The sequence below is a fragment of the Dromaius novaehollandiae genome, chromosome 4 (assembly GCF_036370855.1).
Source record: "Dromaius novaehollandiae isolate bDroNov1 chromosome 4, bDroNov1.hap1, whole genome shotgun sequence".
Taxonomy (NCBI): domain Eukaryota; kingdom Metazoa; phylum Chordata; class Aves; order Casuariiformes; family Dromaiidae; genus Dromaius; species Dromaius novaehollandiae.
The window spans coordinates 84,978,534-84,996,979 of record NC_088101.1 but is presented as its reverse complement, the minus strand read 5'-3'; the positions used below and the strand labels follow the sequence as shown (position 1 = coordinate 84,996,979).

At 51.0% G+C, this 18,446-nt stretch overlaps 1 protein-coding gene across 4 annotated transcripts in view; it reads left to right on the top strand.

Annotated features, from left to right (window-relative positions):
* Positions 1–17,539, top strand: part of LZTS3 (leucine zipper tumor suppressor family member 3) — a 62,432-nt gene extending 44,893 nt beyond the window's left edge. For 3 of the 4 annotated variants that reach the window (XM_064511638.1, XM_064511639.1, XM_026121809.2), the window contains exons 2-4: positions 2,596–3,084; positions 4,817–5,647; positions 8,379–17,539. In XM_064511638.1, the coding sequence (XP_064367708.1) occupies positions 2,635–3,084; positions 4,817–5,647; positions 8,379–9,089 (1,992 nt within the window). In that variant the 5' untranslated portion in view covers positions 2,596–2,634 and the 3' untranslated portion in view covers positions 9,090–17,539. The remainder of the gene's footprint in view (positions 1–2,595; positions 3,085–4,816; positions 5,648–8,378) is intronic. The other variant, XM_064511640.1, reaches the window with a different exon arrangement.
* The last annotated feature ends 907 nt before the right edge of the window (positions 17,540–18,446 follow it).

The window sequence follows — 18,446 nt, the reverse complement described above, 5'->3', positions numbered from 1 at the left end:
GCATTAGCACTGACTACCAGATGTCCACCCAATGCTCATCGCTTAATATTCCTGGAGGTTCAGTGGGGCAAGTCCCAAGGGGAAACTCCTTCCCCAGAGCACTGGACATGGCATAGAGCCACCTGGTTGCTTTCCGGCTGGGTGATGCACAGGCAAGGTGACAACAGCAGTTGGCAGCCACTGTTTCTTGGCACTCGTTTTGTGTCTGCCCCCTTCATTTGGGCAGAGAAGAGGCAATAGGGCTGGGAGCTCCTCACAGCTAGAGACCCATCAGGCTCAGCATGGTGCAGGAATGTGGTACTTAACTGCATGCAACGTGCCGGGGAGGCTGGTCACTCTCCAACACCTAACCTGCTTTGTACGCAGCAGGGCAGTGGGGGTACTAGTCGGTCCCGCTGTCTCTTGCAGCAATCTCCCTGATCACGGTGTTGGAGGGATGCAAAGAGCTGGACAGGGGATAACGAGAGACATCCATTTAGGGCGGAAAAGGTTTACACCTCCGGGCATGTCCATCTCTCCCTTGCAGCTGCCTCATTCCCAGTTATCCCATGCTGGGACACATCTGGCATAAAGTGTCTCAAACCATGGAGGCTCCTTCCCAGCTCAGCTGGGGCTGTCTGCTTTCACTCCACCCCACCTGCATCCCATCTTCCTGGCACCAGAGCATGTTCTTATATCACTTTTTCCCTCTGTGACCACTCCACACCCTTCTTTGCCCCAGAGGAGCTCTGAAGCTTGCTACAGGTAACAGCTCAACGCCTCTCCCTTTGGCAGAGCGGACTGCAGCATGAGTCCGTCTGCCCCACAACGTTCAGACCACATCTCGGTCAGGGCATCCTCCAAACAGAAGATTAGGACACTGGAAAAGGGAGGCAGCTACAGGCAGTGCGCTTGGCAGACACCTCCAGAAATGCAATTTAATAAAAGCAAAGTCAAGCAGCACAGACCTTGCTTTAACCTTTCTTTCTCTCTCTTTTTTTTTTTTTTTTCCATTCCATTATTACTGCAAATAGCAAGACCCCAGGAGATACCGCACTGGAGCCAAGCTCTAGGCCTAAGCTAGCTCTCCAAAGAAATAAAACGAGCTCTTCTGTTTTACTTGAGAGAGGGCTGACTTCATAACCCCCACCCCAAGAAGGAAAACCCCACAGAAATGCCCTCCCATGTCCCCTTCCTGCCAGCCTTGCCTGAGCCTCCCCTTCACTAAACTTCTCTCCAAAGGGGGTCACTTTTGTTATCTCTCTTTTAGCAAGTGGGAAGCCTGCACCTCTCACTGTCCTTAAATCCTGCTCTGGTCTCCACACTGCCAGGATGATTTAGCCTAGGAAACCTGAAACTGAGGGCTCCTGGGACAAAAGGGCAGCCTCTCCGGAGTTCTGTAGACTCAATGCCATGCTGGCCAAGATCCCATCAGACTGGTGGCACCTACCAAGACTGCACCGAAGCTGGGATCGCTGACTGCTCTTAGCTAAAGCCCTGTCCCAGCTCAGTGCTCTGAGAGAAAGGCACTCCAGGAGGGCTGCACAGCTATACATCTTCAAGGATAGACCTTGTCTTACTGTCTGTAGCTTACAACCTGCCTGGTGACACCGAGATACTACAAGCACAGGGCTGACTTTCCCAGGGCTGAGTTTGGTACATGCCCAGGCAAGAGAAATGTATGTGGGTGAAGGCATGTGGGCTCTAGATGTTCACTGTGTGCGAGACCAAACTGGTGATCTGGGAGCAGGATTTAGCATGGAAATTAGGATGCCTAAATTGAGATGTCTTATAGCTGGGACAAGGTCAAAGAGAAATACAACCACCATCTGCATGTTATCTGCTTCCCATGGCCTAGTTTTGGCCAGTCCAAGGCACAGACTAGCTAAGAATAAAGGGGAAGAGGAGAATAAATATTTTAAGGAAAACTTAGCATGATGCTGGACAAAAACATCATTTTAGAAGTGAGCTGTTTAAGGCCATGTGATATACACCCAAGGAAGAGATGGAAAGTCTATTGCTTAAGCCTTGCTGAACCATCCCTATGGGATGTGCTGTAGGGAGTAATATTGCTCAGGCCTATGGATGGATCAGGGATGGAAACCCTCTGTCCTCCCAGCCATACAAGGTCATTTAAACCTGGCAGCAGTGACAGAAATAATTCAAGCTCAGACTGTGAGCAATTTTAATAAATAATTCAAGCAAATGGTTGTGTCCAGTCAATCTTGAAGAGCTGTGCCTGCTAAAACCCACATAACCCGCTCTGTGAGGATGACTCAACCCTTGGGGATGACTCAACCCTTGGACCGAGAGGCTTAACAGCAGCTCTTCTGCACAGCAGTGAGAGGGATTTGGGGGCTCCCTGCACACTGCTCCTCCAAGCAGTTTTGGGGGTCACAAAGAGAAGGAGCAGAGCCAGTGTCTCCCAGCCATTCCCCCTTCCATGAACAGCAGCCCCATCATCTGCTCCATACTGCACATCACGACGGGACAGCTCCTGCCCTGGTACCACCCAGCCCAGAGATCTGCTCCTCTCTGTGCAATGCCAGTCTGCAAAGGGGGATGGTAGACAAGGGCATCTCTTTAACAGTCCTTTATTTCTCCTCTCTCTCCCAGTGCCACTGACCTGTGCCTCCACCTCATCTCCGAGCTGCCATGGCCACGCTAGAGACGCTGCCAGTTCTTAGTGACCCGACGTACCCCAGCCAGGAGAACTTCCACACTTTTGCCCCCCGGCCTTCCCAACCCACCTCCCAGAGCACCATGGGGAGCGTGGGCAGCGGAGTTGCCAATGACCAGGAGTTTGCCATGAAGAGCGTGGGGACCCGGACGCAGAGCAGCGGCCGGCAGACGGAGGGGTCTCGCAATGGCTACTCCACCCGGGAGATCTCCAACCGGTACTCTGGCGAGGAGAAGACATACAAGTCAGAAAAGGTCTCCAACTCCCTCTACATCAACGGCGACCTGCGCAAGAGTGAGAAGGTGAAGATGGACATCTGTGGGAATGTGACCACCAACAATGAGAAGAACATGCCGCCTCCTCCCCAGTACCGAGAGCCCAGTAACCCACCAAAGATATTGCCAATCTCTGGCAAACTAGACCAGGTGAGAATCCTTACTTCACTTTCTTCAGTCCACACCTCTAAAAACACAGATCAGGAAGCCCTGAGCATTGTGTAATCCTGGCAGATAGTGTAATTCTTACTATACAGACAATGTAATTCTTATATATAGATAATGTAATTCTTATTACTTCCAGGGGATTGAACAAAGGGGAATCCTAGTTCTTGAGGAACCCAAGAGATCAATAACAAGCCTTTCACTGCTAAGTTTCCAGCTCATTTAAGACCATGGTGAAGTCATCAGTTATTCCAACCTAGTTGAGATGTTGTGCCCACTTCCCCTATTGATAGGGGAGAGAGATGGAGTCAGCTCTTGTTTCAGTAGGTCAAATGTCTGAGTCACACTCTTATATTATGGGCCATTTGTAGGCTATCTCCAGTGACCCACTGCCACCAGAAGGTATTGCTTGCCAATGGCTGTGGTGCAGTATCGATCAAAATCTCAGAGTCACTTGTAAGGGACAAGTTGCCAAGGTTTCAAAACTACCCCATCAACATAACTGCTCACCCAGGCACGGTCCTCATGGCTCGTATCAGCCTCAGGGGAAGAACCTCTCCCAGGTCTAGCAGAGCAGAGCCTCAGACGCTGTAAAGTACCCCAGAGTCAGGGGTGTTTTACACAGTGTGCTGATCTGCTCCAGTGACTCCCATAACTTGTGCCCTGGGGAGGCTGCCAGGTTTCCTGCCTCGCGCTGTACAATTTCTGCAGTGTTCGGTGGCCTTGTCTCCTAGGCCATTAATCTGCTACCTTCCATCAGGCCCTAATAGTCCATCTCAATTCCACATGCCAGACGCCAGGGTTTTGGTCTCTAACCTTGCCTGCTCACCAGGGCTTGTTCTAACTGCTTCTCCTGAAAGGCTTTTGCAAATTTTGCCAGTACAAGGGTGCTTCCTCTGCGTTAATTTTCACTTCAGGCCTAAACTGCAGTACAGAAGAATCAATCCCATTTTGAGGAAAAATTTGCTTTTCAAGTGCATTCACTGGCAAAGGAATGTAAAAGCCTTTACAAGTTTTAAATCCTTTTTCTAAATCTTTCAGAGCTGCAGTCCCTACTCCCCTCAGCATTGCTCATGGCTGCAGGAAACACAGATGTTCAAGTGGAGAGCAGCCTCATCACGTTACTTGGCCACTATTGCTGTACTTGGGCCAGCAATGGCCATGCCCCAGAGGTCCCACGTATTCCTGTCTGAGCATAGGCAGGACACGATGTTCACATAGGGGAGAGCAGACTGCTGACAGGAGGGAAATGTGTTGCTCCTAGGGCAGATCAGCTGCTAATCCAAGGGCTTACTTCAGTTTTCAGCAACAAGGAGACACACCCTCTCTGCAAGAAAGCCTTCAAAATATAATCTGCCAAAATAAAAGAACTGTTTGGGTCAGGTCCAGTAGGCAGGTGGCAACCCTCCTCCTTGCAGAGAGCACTACAAGGACCCAAGGAGAATTCCGGGGGAAAATCATGCAGATTTGGTGTGGGTCAAGATATTTTTCAGTTGTGCTGAGGGAAGATAAAAGTGTTGTCCTGTGAGTGGCCAACTCCTCACATGTCCCCCACGTTAAAACCCAAATAGTGCAGGGTCTACTAAGGCTGAGAAATACGGAGCTAGCAAAAGATGGCTTAGCTCCACCAGCTCCAGCCTGTGCTGATGTCTCTCTTTTGTGTGTTGTTACTGAGCTTCCTGCTATGTTTGATGTGTGGTCCTTTTTCCTTTTGCAGAGCAATGAGCCCTTAGTTAGACCCTCAGCCTTTAAACCAGTAGTTCCTAAAAACTTCCATTCCATGCAGAATCTCTGCCCGCCGCAGAGCAACGGGGTGACAGAGAACAGAAAGAGCTTGAACCATGCCAACAGCAATAGCCCGTCCGCACCCAAAAGTGGACTCGACAAGACCAGCCTTAACAGGACTACAAACCAAGTGGGAGGCCTTTCAGATTCAGGCCGTAACTCGTTAACGAGCCTGCCCACGTACGGGACAGGCTACAGCCAACACGTGGGTCCAATGAGCGCCTCGACAAGCCACATCAACCGCATCGGAACAACCTATGTGGACAAGAACATCGTGGGATACAACGGGATATCTACCTCAGACAGCGGGCGGTCTTCGAGCAAGAGCACCTCTTCGTTCAACAGACTGAACCATCTCAACGAAACAATGCCTTTCCACTCGCCTTCAACGGATGACATCATCCAAGACCTGGAAGACCGGCTGTGGGAGAAGGAGCAAGAGGTCCTCCAGATGCGAAGGAACTTGGACAAAAGCGAGGCAGCCATCTTCCAAGTGTTCGAGGAGAAGCAGAAGATCTGGGAGCGGGAAATGGAGGACCTGAGGCAAAACTACGCCAACAAATTGCAGCAGGTTTCCAAAAAGGCCCAGCGGGCTCAGCAGGCCTTGCAGCTCCAGATCTTCAAGCTCCAGCAGGAGAAAAAAAAACTCCAAGATGATATGGGGCAACTCCTCCAGCAGCGAGAGGAGCTGGAGAAGAAATTTGTGGCTTTCAAGAAGGAGCAGGCTGAGTTTCTCCCAAAGATTGAAGAGACCAAGTGGGAGGTAAGGGCCTCATTGTGACAACCAAGGGTTGTATCTAGGTCTGGGGACTTCACTGAACAGTTTGGGTCCAGGAGCTAGCAATGAGTTTGAACACCAGCTTCCCTGGCCCTGTTTGAGAGCCTAAAGCTCAGCCTATGCTTATGTGCCTTGCTAGATCGAGGTTTGCAAAGCAGACCAAAGCAGTGAGATATCTTGTTTTACTATTTGCAAACCAACAGGTCAGCTCACCAATAAGAAAACAAGGGGGAGGGCAGATGGACGGGGAGAGATTTTCCAGACAAATTAGCAATCTGGACATGAATTAATTAACATGTGGACACCAGAGGTGACTAAAACTTATGCATTTTGGTTAAAGCAAAGACCCTGGGCTCTCCTGATTTTTCTCTTTAGAGGTTGTACTCTGGAATGAGTTTCTCGTTAAGGGCTCAGGCAGCTCAGAGTATCTCCCGTTTGTCTGAAGAGCACGCCACACACAGTGACTGTGGGTCAGTGGCTTCTAAGTTACAAGTGACAATGTGGTCACCCACTTATTTGTCTGAGCCCCAAATCTGCAGTTTTTAACTAAAATAAATAAAAATGAGTGCAACTTTTTTGTGTGCACATCCTTGTGCTGGTTAATAATGATGCTTCACTGTCAGGTCACTCCAATGCATAGCATTTGAATCCAGTTTCAGTGAATACAGATCTCTCCACACAGGTATTTGTGCCTAACAAAATTGAGTTTAAGTCTATTTAATTAAATTCTTGTAACATCTGAATTTGGGCAACCCTGAAGCCTACTTTTCAAATATTTGATTTTTTTTAAATTAATATATAAAATGAGAGAGCTGAGAATGATACTGATAGCCAAGTTTACCTCATACTTCCTATTATAATGCATTGTTTTCAGTTGCTAATAAGTTTATCTCTCCTTAAAGACTGAAAGTCAAATTCCTCTTGCTAATTCTCCTCGAGCCTTACTTTTTTTTTCCATTTCTATTTTTAGACCATTTTACACTGTTTGTATAGCCAGCACTAACATTTTTTTCGGCTTGATCAGGTGAGGAATTTTAATCCTTCTACAGACTGGCTAGAAACTTTAAATTTATTAAGAGTGCAGAAGCAAAAAGTAGTTCTAGAATCAAGAAGACCTTATTCTGCTAGTCCTGATGGAAAGCCAATGAAGCTGGGCTTAATTAGGTTTTGTAATGTGCTATTTGCAGATGCTCAGCAGAGCTTATTAGTGGCTTGCTGTTAAATCTCTGCAAGTTGCATCCCAGAGAAAGCAGGCTGCATTGTCCCACCTACCTCCTTTGGCCAGCTGCTCTGCCCAGGTCTTTTTTTGTCTTCCAGCAAGTTAGGTCTGGTAAGTTCCCTGATTTTGCACTGGTAAAACTGCAGATGAGTTTTTGATTATCTGCTTCACTGCTACCGTTCAGCCAGTAGCAGCTAACCCAGTGATATCAATGTGAAGAGGTGGGATTCAGCCTGTGGATCAAGAAACCTAAAATTTGCAGACACCTGTATTTGTTGACTGAGCCACTCTCCATGCTCCACGGACTGTATTGCCTAGACTACTGCAGCCAGCAGTGGGATCTCAGCTGCCCAGCACACAAGCAGATGCTTAAATTTAAATGTTTTAATCTGTAAGCTGACTCCTATCCAAGCTGTTCTTCATCATGTCTCTGCCTTTTGGGAAGAGCTAGCCCACGGAGAGCACTTCCACACTCATTTAGCGAATCCACACGAATGGGATTGTAAGTTTTAACTAGGCAGTAACTATACTACTGGAACTACAGTTAAACCAGTGCAATGTAGTTCTGTGTCTGGTACAGACAGGCTCTGGTGTGGATCTGGCTACTCACAGAGTTAGATCTCTGCACGGGAAACAGCCACGACTGTCAGCTCCAGGGAAAGCTGGTGGCAGTAGGACATGACTATGGGTGTACCTCATAGCTCTTCAGCTGTTCACAGTGGCCACCAAACCATCCCGAGCTTCAAGGTCTTCCTCAACACTGTGCAACAGGTGGGTCTTCTATAGCAGAGGACGGTGGAGGTTGAAATGAAGGCAGTGGAGAAGAGGTACTGCCTGGGGAGCATTGACCCAACCAGACCAGAACAGCAATGGACCTTGCAGGCACCCCAGGAGGGAAGAAAGGCCAAGTATTTCATTCATGACAAGAGATAGGAGCTTCAGAAGGACAGGAGACCCCAGCCTGGAGGCAGCTACCAAGTTTACATTTAATTATGCCCATCGTCTCTGTTCCCCAGCAATAAGCAGCAAGCAGTACTGATTCTTTACATCTTGTCTTACACTCCCAGTGCTCAGGGAGAGCCCAGCTGCTCTCCGGGTCTCCAGCGTTTCTGTCTCAGGCATGTTCAAGGTCCAGATGCCGTTGAGGTTGGTGGGTAAACTCCTGCTGAGGGCAGAGGGCTTGGGTTGGGCACAGCAGTCTCGTGGTTAGCTGTGTAAGATGAATGCTAGGAGAGAAGTACTGGTGGCAGCTCACCACCAGCGAGGACCAGAGCGCTCAGCTTGGCTACTCGGTTAACTCCAGCTGGGAACAGCATCAGGTCCCCGAGAGATGGGAATAAACACCAGATCTCCCACAGAAATGTGGGGACAACCTCTGGGTCCTTGGCATGGTTTGGGTCCCCGCAAGGGCTGGAGCTCGGTCCTTGAGCAGCTCTGCTGCACAGCCTGGCTGCCCCCTCCGTCACCTCGTTCACGCTCTCCCCTTGGCCCTCACAGGTGTGCCAGAAGGCGGGCGAAATCTCTCTGCTCAAGCAGCAGCTGAAGGATTCCCAAGCGGACGTCTCCCAGAAGCTGAACGAGATCGTGGGGCTGCGGTCACAACTCAAGGAAGGTAAGAACTTCCTGCGGGAGAAGGAGGAGCAAATCCTCACCCTGAAGGACTCTTACAGCTCCAAGAGCGTCAACCTGGAGATCTGTGAGAGTGAGCTACAGCGGAAGATGAGCGAGGTCCAGGTGCTGAGGGAAAAACTGAACCACTGTGAGCTGGAGGTCTCCGGCCTGAAGCGGACACTTGCCAGCATGGGACCTTCGGGGCCTTTCAGCGGGGACCTGGCCGAGAAGCTGCGGGACCCCCTGGCCTGCGAGAGTGACGAAGCCAAGATGCAGCGGCAGAGCGAGGACAGCGTTAACACACTGCGGAAGGAGGTGGAGCGGCTCCAGACGGAGCTGAAGCTGGAGCGGCAGCAGCGGGAGCAGCAGGTGATGGACTTTGAAGAAGAGCGGCGCACGTGGCAAGAAGAGAAGGAGAAAGTCATCAAGTACCAGAAGCAGCTGCAGCTGAACTACGTGGAGATGTACCAGAAGAACCAGCTCCTGGAACACAAGGTGAACGAGATGAACACAAAGGCCACCAGTCCCCCGCACACCGAGGAGAAAAAACCATGGACTCCCTCCAGACTCGAGCGAATAGAGTCCACCGAGATCTGAGGTGGGACCAAGACAATACAAGTAATTTTTTTTATTGCTGTGCATGTACTACCTACTCAAGCCAGTGATCTTCCGAAGGATAATATGCTACCATAGGAGAGGTGTGAGTCTGCTCACACCAAGCTCCGTCTCCCCTACTCTACTCTTCTGTGCTCTGTAGGTAAAATAACTGTGGATGTGCGTTGTTTTTCTATCGATAATGCAACATCTCTTTTGGTTTTTTTCCTAGTACAGCTGGTGAGGGTCAATTGGCTCTTTTGTAATCTGCCGTGACTGTTACTTCGCTAGAGGCTGCCATCCCCTCTCCCAACAATTCACCCCTCTTTGGTTGGTTGGTTTGGAGGGTTGTATTTGGTTTCTTTGGTTTTCCAAGCATTATGTGCAGCAAAACAGTTCAAAGTGGCAGGTTTTTTCAGGGCATTTTTAGCCACATTGGCTAATGGAGCAAAGCTCTAGGGATCATGAGCAAATTCACTGTTCTGCATCAAGTATCCTGTCTAGACGGTGGTCTTAGTGAAGTCAGTGGGAGGTTGGCCACTGATTTCAGTGAAACCAGACATATCTCTACCAGATGACTCCCTTTTGCCAGCCTATGGCTACCATGGTTGCAAGAGGTTAGGATATCCTCGAGGAGCAGGATGAGCCTGTCCTGGTAACAAAGCCAACTAGGAACAGTTGCCAAGCAGGAGCCTCTTTTGAGGCTCAGCAGAGCTTGATATATGCTGCATTTTCTTTTTGTTGTGGTTTCCTTCTTCATTTCCACTCCCATCCTTGGTTCTGACCAACCTGGGAGCAGAAATGCCCTCCCTCCTCTGCCTTGGTCTCACTATTCTTCCTATATATTCAAGTTGGCTACAGCAAGAAAAAAATCCCAGAAACCCAAGCTAGTTTACCTTCTCAAGAGCCCTCTTGCTCTTGAGCGAGCCCACAGAGTCAGTGGAATCAAGGCGTGGGGAACCACCCAGACCTGTGGGATGTTTATGCAACCTGAAGCTTCAGCAATTTGCCCGTTGGTGGGTAGTGAGCAATTGTGCAATCCCATTTCCAAAAGAGTGATGCTTCGGTGCATTTTCTCTGCCCGGGGTCTCCTTACAAAAAGGCATCTGAACCTCACTCAGGAGTTGCAGTGAGCACATATCAGCATCACAGCTAGACAGCAATGAGGCTGCGAGGCAAGTGCTAGCCTCCCGCACAGCCATTTGGAATAGGGCCCTTAGCAATCCCACACGATATGACGTATTCCAGGCAAAGAGAAAATGCAGGCCCAGTTTAAGAAAATATTTAGCTACTAACCCTGAGCAATCATAAGACGGGACAATGCTTAAAGACATGCAAGTGCTTGTGCTCCTGGCTGAATAACCAAAACTTATATGCACAGTCACTGAGAATGATGCATGCATCAAAAAACAGCCTTCAGCTTTAAAAGGTGGGCAAAGTGGGCCTGGTCCTACCTTTCATGGACACCTTTGTAAAATGATCTGCAATAAAAGGTGAAGAGTGCTGTAAAACAGGACTTGCACCGTCTGAGCAGCGGCCAAAGAATCAGTGCAAATGATCCTTAGGAAGCATTTGCCCTAGGGAGCAGCTAGACGAATAAAGCTAGAATACGCCTTCTTGGGCTGTCCATGTGAGGGGACTGCAGGGAGAGTTTGCCCAGATCATGATTCATCTGCGAATCAAGGAAGAACCTCAGGACTTTGAGTGGCAGAAGACCTTCCAAACAAAAGCCCTGAAGCTACTCACTTTCTGTTTCCCTCCCCCAGAGCTTCCTCCTCTCCATGACCAGGTCTGACCTTCAAGTTGGGATCAAATGTTGTTGTGGTGAGCTCCAGACTGAGCAAAGAGGCTGAGCGGGACAAAGGAGTCCCCAGTTTGTCCCATCAACCTCCAGCCAAGGTCAACACACAGTATTACTGGCCAGGACCTGCCGAGGGCACTGTTGGTGGATGGCAGCAATTCCTGGAGCTGTAGAAAATGGAGATGTGTGATGAGACAGGGGCGTTTCAAGGCCTGAGTTGAGGGCACCTAGCTTTTCCCATCGCTTCTGCTTGTGCCTTTGGAGCTGGAAGAAAGAACAACGCAAATGCCAGGGCAGCTCAGGCTAAGGTCCTCTCCAGCGACCAGCCACAGGAAGGGGGACTAGGTCAGGTCTGATCCCTGAAGGGGGTGGAGACTAGTCCTACTACAAATCCTGCAGCGCACCAGCACTCGGATGATGCCTGTGCACCGTGCTCAGGAAGAAGTGCTGCTCTGTGCTGGTGCCACCCAGCAGCAGACTTTGACAGGCCAAGGGCAGGAGCGGGAAGGGCAAGTGGGTTCACTGGTGCACCACTGCCACATCATGCTGGAGTCAAGGCAGGACCCCAGTCCCCATCTCCACCCTCCTCTCTGTTCTGGTGCTTCACGGGCTGCAGCTGGAGTCAGGGGCCTCAGAGACACACAGGTGCACCGGGCACACTTAGGCTTGGCCAGGTAAATCTTAGGTCTTCCTCTATTTTATTGCTGGGCCTTTACGAGGGAGTCGAACACCCCACAAACAGTGTCAGGCCTGAAGATCTGGTGTGTTGTGTCATCTTGGCTTTCTGTGCCTCTCTTTCCCCATCAGATAAACCCCCACTGTCTTCTTTCCCCAAGCAGTTGTGAGGCATCTGTGCTTGCGAAGGGCTTTACAGTCCTTGGGAAAAACAATAAAGCATAGAGAAATCGCAAAGAAGCTCAGTCTCAGCTGCCTGTCATGGGCATTTTTGAGGACACCACACAAAGGGCAAACATCCCACCAACAACACATGCCCTTGCCACAAGATGGGTCCAATGACTTGGTGGATCTTCTCCAAATTTGCTCCTCTCAGCCCCTCTGACGTTACAATTGGGTTCCCACTAAGCATCACAGGAACCGGGGTTTCAGCCAGTGACTCCAGAAGACCTACAGTGGCTGAGTTTTGAGGATCTGCTGCTGAGGAGGTGTATGCCACAATTCCCTGCTGTGTTAATAACCGAGAGCAATGGACACCAGCATCAGTCTATGGGACGCCTTCTCACAGAGCTCCTTGCTAAAGCGCTGGCACCCTTCATCACTTTGATCCAGATCTGAGCAACCTCAAGCGTGCCTACTCCCTGGATGACACAGAGCTCTGCAGATACCCACTAAGAAGTTGTGCTGCTGATAGTGCTTTTCTCCCTATTAGGATTGACCCAACACCCCCCCAGCACTCGGCTGACCTGCAGAAACCACCTCCTTAGCTAAGCTGGAGTTTCAAAGCATTAAAGGTGTCACAAAATACAGATATTTTTGGCAAGTGCGCTACCCAAAGTGCCATGCGTGATTCCTTCACTCCAGGAATCCTCCCCACAACAGGATGCACTGGTCTGCATCATGTCCTCTCCCATATGCTAGTGCTGTGCAGCTGCATGCTGGCAACCAGTGGCTCTCAGAAGTGACTGCCCCTTGCCCAGTAGGGATGGAGCAAAACGCTGGTGGGACACCTAGGTTCCTGTCATTTGTGCTCAGATCTGCCCAGACTGGAGCTCACCTGGCTCTTTCCAGACTTCGGCACTAGTTGATGTCAGCTTTTACCCACTGGCTGGATGAGGTCTCCCATCACAAGCTAGGTTTGCAGTGAGGCTTTGTGGTCTTTGCTTTGGAACAAGATAACCAAGGGGTGCCAGTCCAGTGTTTTGATGACATATCCTAGGAGCGGCCAAGGAGAGTAATGTCCCATCTCTCCGATGCTCATGCAGAGCTGATAAAATGTTTCTGTCCCATAAAACCCACCTTCAGAGTTTGGGTTTGACCATAGCCCAATCCTCCCCTCCACCTTTGTTCAGCCAGCTCTGGAGCTGATGGGATTCAGTGTGACGTACTCGGTGTAATTCTCTAAGTCCAGGTACTGCCCTCAAAATCCTGCAGGTGATCAATGTCTCCACTGAAAAAACAGGTCATCTCTAAGTTGACATTGGCCAGTGGCAATGGCTGTGGTCATGGGGACTCAGGTCAGTTGCCCGCACATCAGGTCTAGAGCCGTTAGAGATGCTCTGGGATATCAGACACACAGGGCTGGCCGATATGACCCGAGACTTATGGGAGAGCCATCCCAGCAGTGTGAAGACAGGGTTACCTGGAGTATCTCCAGCGGCACATCACTCATGTGTGGGCAACTGAGTCATGCTCCAGGCACGTGCACATGGCCATTATACGAGCACATACGGGACATTTATCAACTCCAGCACTTCCATCCATGAGGATTTGGGCTCAGCAGGTTATCCCGGTGCTGGGGAAGGTGTAAGCAGCCCTTCTCATCACTTGCTGTGAGTGGGGCTGCTTTGCTCCACTATCATTTTGAGGTTGATTTTGCTCCTATTGCTGTAAAATGTCCACCCAGCTGGGCTAGTTTCCCCTCAAACAGCCAGCACTCACCCAGGGCGTGAACAGCACAACTATCGCGCGTTGTTGTGCTTCACACAGTCCCACTTAGCTTCTGCTGCCGTCTCGCAGCAGCCAGCTACACCGTTCCTGCTGTCACTGGCGTAATGCCGGATGGAGATCACCTCCGGGTTTCCACACTTGTTAACCAAGATAGGAATCGAATGGTTGCTCTTTTGCTGCTACGTTATACGGAGACAAGTGTACTTGGATGTAAATAACAGCCCAGTTCTGTATATACAACGATTAAATGAACAGACAAGAAAGCTCTGTGGCTTCTATATTGGTGAATGGGATCGACAGTAACAGCAGGTGTCGTGCTCAAGTGCTGAGCGCTATGCAGAGGGTGCTCAGCACCCTCTGAGCTTTCGCTGGCCACAGCAGAATCAGAGCGGGTGCAGCACCTGCCAGAAGGGCAATCTGCTTTGGATTGGCTCCAACAGAGCAGCCTGGTGTCACTTTGTCCTGCTTCAACGCTTGCTCTCATCCTGAGCCAGGCCTTCGCAACTGCCCCCTCGTCAAGGCTGAAGTCCCCTCTGCCCAGCCTTGGGAGCCTCGTATCACTCCAGAGCTCCCTGCCGAAAGACTGGCTCCCAGCAGTGTTCCCCTTGCACCCCTGCCACCCATGAGCTCTGCCCACGAGAAGGACCAACCCCCTCCACCGCTGCCCATCAAGTGGCACATTATAGCTTGCTTGGGACAGTGAGCTTGTGAGCAATGTGACCAAAGATCTCTGGAGGGTGTTGGACTGTGTGCTCGGAGCTGCCTCCTGCATTCCCAGGGGAGGGATGAGGCTGGTGTGGACTGGGAAAGGGGATACGAGCTGGCACGGGATAGAGCTGCTTGGAGAGCTGCTCCGCTGGGTGCCACCTGGGAACGTTTGCAGGGCTGTGCAGGGCCTTTCTTGTGCTGGTTAGGACTGGATAGAAAGCAGGCTGTTTTCTCTTGTTTCATGGATGAACTCAATTGTCCATGATGATCCAGACTGCTTAATCACCCCCACACTCTCTGGCTGTGCCAACCAGCTCCAAGTGTCACCCAGGGGAAGTATGGACCAGGGGCTGATCCCAGGAAGTACCATGGATGCAATTTCCCTTTTCTCTTGGGGAGAAGAGAGTTTATATATCTGGATGCATGCCAAGCCATTACACTTGTCTTCGGGACCATAAAGCAGGCCCTGTCCTCTCTAGTTTAGCAGCTCCATGAAGGCTTCTCACCCTGGTCCCAGCCTTGGGCATGCCAAGCATGGGCCAGTGTGAGATCTGTGCTCATCTGCCCACACAGCCATGCCCCACCGCTCCTGGGGAAGGGTGCTCCGTGGGTCTGGGCCACAGGCAAGTAACGACCCTTCACCATGCCTCTGCTCTGTGGTCATGCCAAGCCTTCCTGGTTCATTCCTGCCAAGACCGCAAAAGCCCAGTGATGTGCAGTGACAGCCCTCACTTCTGTCCCAGATGGCCTACGGGTCCAGCTGGCCTCTATCCTAACCTAATCCCTTAGCCCAAGACTGAAAGACCACTCTATACGGTTACTTTTCACCAAGCTCCTTTGCTGAAGACACTGCTCATCTTGTTGCCTGCGTCCTGCCTCTCCTCCACCCCAGCTCTCCACACTCCCCAGACTCATTTAGATCATCACAATCCCGTTGTCCTAGGAACAGCGGGTGCCTCTCCCAGCACTCTCCCAGATACTTCCATTAGCAAGCAGGAGCCAAAGCCCAAAGCCCCCACTGACAGTGGCCTGTCCAATTTTGTCCTCCAATGAGCTTTCTAGGCTACTGGTCCTCACCTTCTCCCCGTCAGTCCCACATCAGCTAGAACAGTCCTGCTTTACCTTCCAAGAGCAATCTTGCTTCCCAGTGGAGGACATCCCCATGGCTTGCAATCACTTGAAGTCACTGTGTGGGACTTCACACCATTACACCCGCACACCCTGCCAGCTCCGAGGCCTCTGCAGTCCTCCCACCCTCTGCAAACAGGGGTGTAAGGAGCATCCAAATAGCCCTGGTCTGCAGGGGCACACAGCACCCATGCCACCTGGTCCCCAGCATAACAAGGGACTGGGAACACATCCAGTTTGCAGGTGTGGGCTTCCCAGCAGGACCTTCCATGCTGGCAGTGCGACTGTTGGCAAAACCAGAACTGAGCCTCTTTGTCTGCAGGGCAAGCCTCCTCCCTGGTCTCCGGATGAAGGGGATCATGTCAGATCTAGAGCATGGGACAACCTCTGACAGGAAGGGTTGTGTTTTTAAGGCTCTTTTACAGATCTGTTTTCTCTCTGCTTTCTGTCACAAAGCAATAGTTTTTTTCTAGAAAGATTTGAAAGGGGCTATTCCCACTTCTGATACCTGCAGGCAAGACTACGTTCCCTTGAAGACTTTTGTAGCTCCAGCCCTGGGCTCTCCTTCTTTGGAAAGGGACGCAAGGCCAGGCCTGGCTCCAAATAAGCACCAGTGGCTTGAGCTTGACTGTCCCCATTTGCTCTGAGAGCCCAGAGCTGCCCATGTCCAGCAGGTCATCAGGCTGGGGTCCAGGACATGGGGTCCGTCTGCCTTTGGCACCCATCCCATGACTGTCACTGGGTCCCTGCAACAGGTCTTCTCCTTTAGCTCAGCGACATGGGAGCCACGGGGTCCCCAGGGGTATCTCAGCTCGCAGAGCCATGAGTGGTGACCGCCAGATACCTATGGGAGACCAAGACTTCACCACTGCCATTGGGCCTGGGAACCAGGCTGTCCTAGGAGCCCTCTTGGAGGAAAAGGTGCCCTTTCCCGCATCGGTGGCATGTGGGTTCCTTTCCAGTGGCCGAAGGGAACAAATGTGCGTGGGCAGAGCTCCACCACCAGCGCAAAAGTGCTCCACCACCGGTGCAAAAATGCTGCACTTCTGGCCAATGTCTATGCAGTCCCTTTCCACACAGCGGTGTCCCCGCAGAGCCCAGCCCAGAGCTGGGACTCCTCCAAGGTGTCTTCGTTTGCACTCACTCGGACCTGGTAAACGCTGTGAGTTGAGAGGCGGCCCGTCCGGACTCTCTCTTGGCCTTTGCCTTGCACTGGGCAGTATGGTTGTGAGGGTTTCCTCATCCTAAATAAATGCACGTTGCTTAGTCACCTGTCTCTATGTCTGTTCTTCAGCAGATCAATAGGCACCCAAAACCCAGCTTCCCGACAGAGATACGTCAGGTTGGGCCAGCTGGTGCCCTGAGCAAGCCTGTTGTCTGATTTCACCAGCAATAAAAACCCCGCGGACAAGCAGCCAGAGCCTTCCGCTCTGACGCTGGGTGAGCTGCAGGCTGTGTCTGTGTGTAGGACTCTGCGTTAGGCCCTTCATCCAATGTTTTGGACCTACCCAACTGTAAATTCAATCCTAGCCTTGTGCTTTCTTTCCTCTGTTTGTTTCTTGAAGCCTCGGTCTCTCTGTCTCTGCTCTTACTGTGAATTCAAACCAGAAGTGTTCTGAACTCAACTCTGTTACTGTTTGTTTTGCGTTGACTGTTGCTGGTTCTCTGAACTGCGTTTAATGAGATTTTGCAAAAAAAAAAAAAAAATCCAAAAAATTATATATATATATCTATATATATACTTAAAAAATAAAATATTAAAAAAAAGAACTACGTAAAGTTGGGTGTCTCTCCTGTCCACTGGTCACTTCCAAACACAGTTGTCTTGACTTTGCTTCTGGTCAGTGTATTGAAAGAAAAGAGGTTGAAAAATAAAGAAATAAAATGCAACATTTGGGGATTTTTGTACAGCAAAGGTGTACCCATTTAGGAAATTCTTGTTAAACTTACACCACGTTTCACAATTTACTGCTAGTCTGTTGTATGTTTCCATTGGGTTATAAAGATGTGAAGAGCTACTGCCTTTGCAATTTTCTACAGTGAATATATATATATATCTGTACAGATGTATGTGTATATATATACATATATATATATACGAAGATCTATATGTATATGTATCTCTCTTATGACTGTGAAGGATTTTTATTCAGGCAAAATAAAATGGAGAAAGGCCCCTTTTAAAACCTGACAGTGTGGCTTGCCTGGTTGTGTTGTGGGTAGGAGAAGCAGCAAGACCAGGAGAAGAGTGTGGGGTTTCGGGACGGGACAGCTGGGGAACCGTGCTTGGGGGGCTCCCTGGAAAAGGTCCTATGAGCCAGGCACTGGGGGATTCCCAAAAGTGCCACTACTTTTTCTTGGCTCAGACACACCAAAACACCCCCAAGTGATGGCCGCGATGGAGAGCAGCCAGCGCTGTGGGGCAGGAGGGGAGAGACAAAGGCATCCGTGGGGGTTGTGGGGCCAGAGCGGGACGTTGCACACATCCGCGTCCATCAGTCCAAGCAGAGGGGTGGGATGCTGCCAGCTGCAGTCCGCCCCAGCCCTGCTTCTCCCGGGGCACAAGGGCTGCTCGGGGCATCCAAGCAGGTGAGAACAAGCAGCACAAACAGGGCGGGAGGCCCAAGGCCAAGCTGGCCACGGCAGAGGTGGGACAGGGACGGCCGCGAGCTCTGTGTTTGCGGTCTCACCAGATGCTGGTGCTTTACTCAGACCCACACACGTGTGTTTAGAGCGGCTGGGGAGGTCCCCGGGGAGACTGAGAAGGACACGGCCTTGCACAGGTCCCATATACGTGACGTTTCCCTCTCTGTGACCCCACCACACTCAGATGCATCCAGGCACCTCCGCGTAGGCAACCGAGCTGCTGCCCGCAGCCCATGGGCTGCCCGGGCTGGGTCCCTGCGGCCTGACACCGCTGACGGGAGACCGACGGGAGCGATTCCTCTCGCTCGCGTTCAGACACCTGCGGTAAACGTCTCCCCTGAGGGAGCCGGTTGGGCTCCCTCCACGGTCAACACAGGGCGGCGGATGCTGCCAGCATCCACCCCCGCTCCCCAGGCCAGGCGCCCCTGTCATGGCCGCGCAGGGCCCTGTGG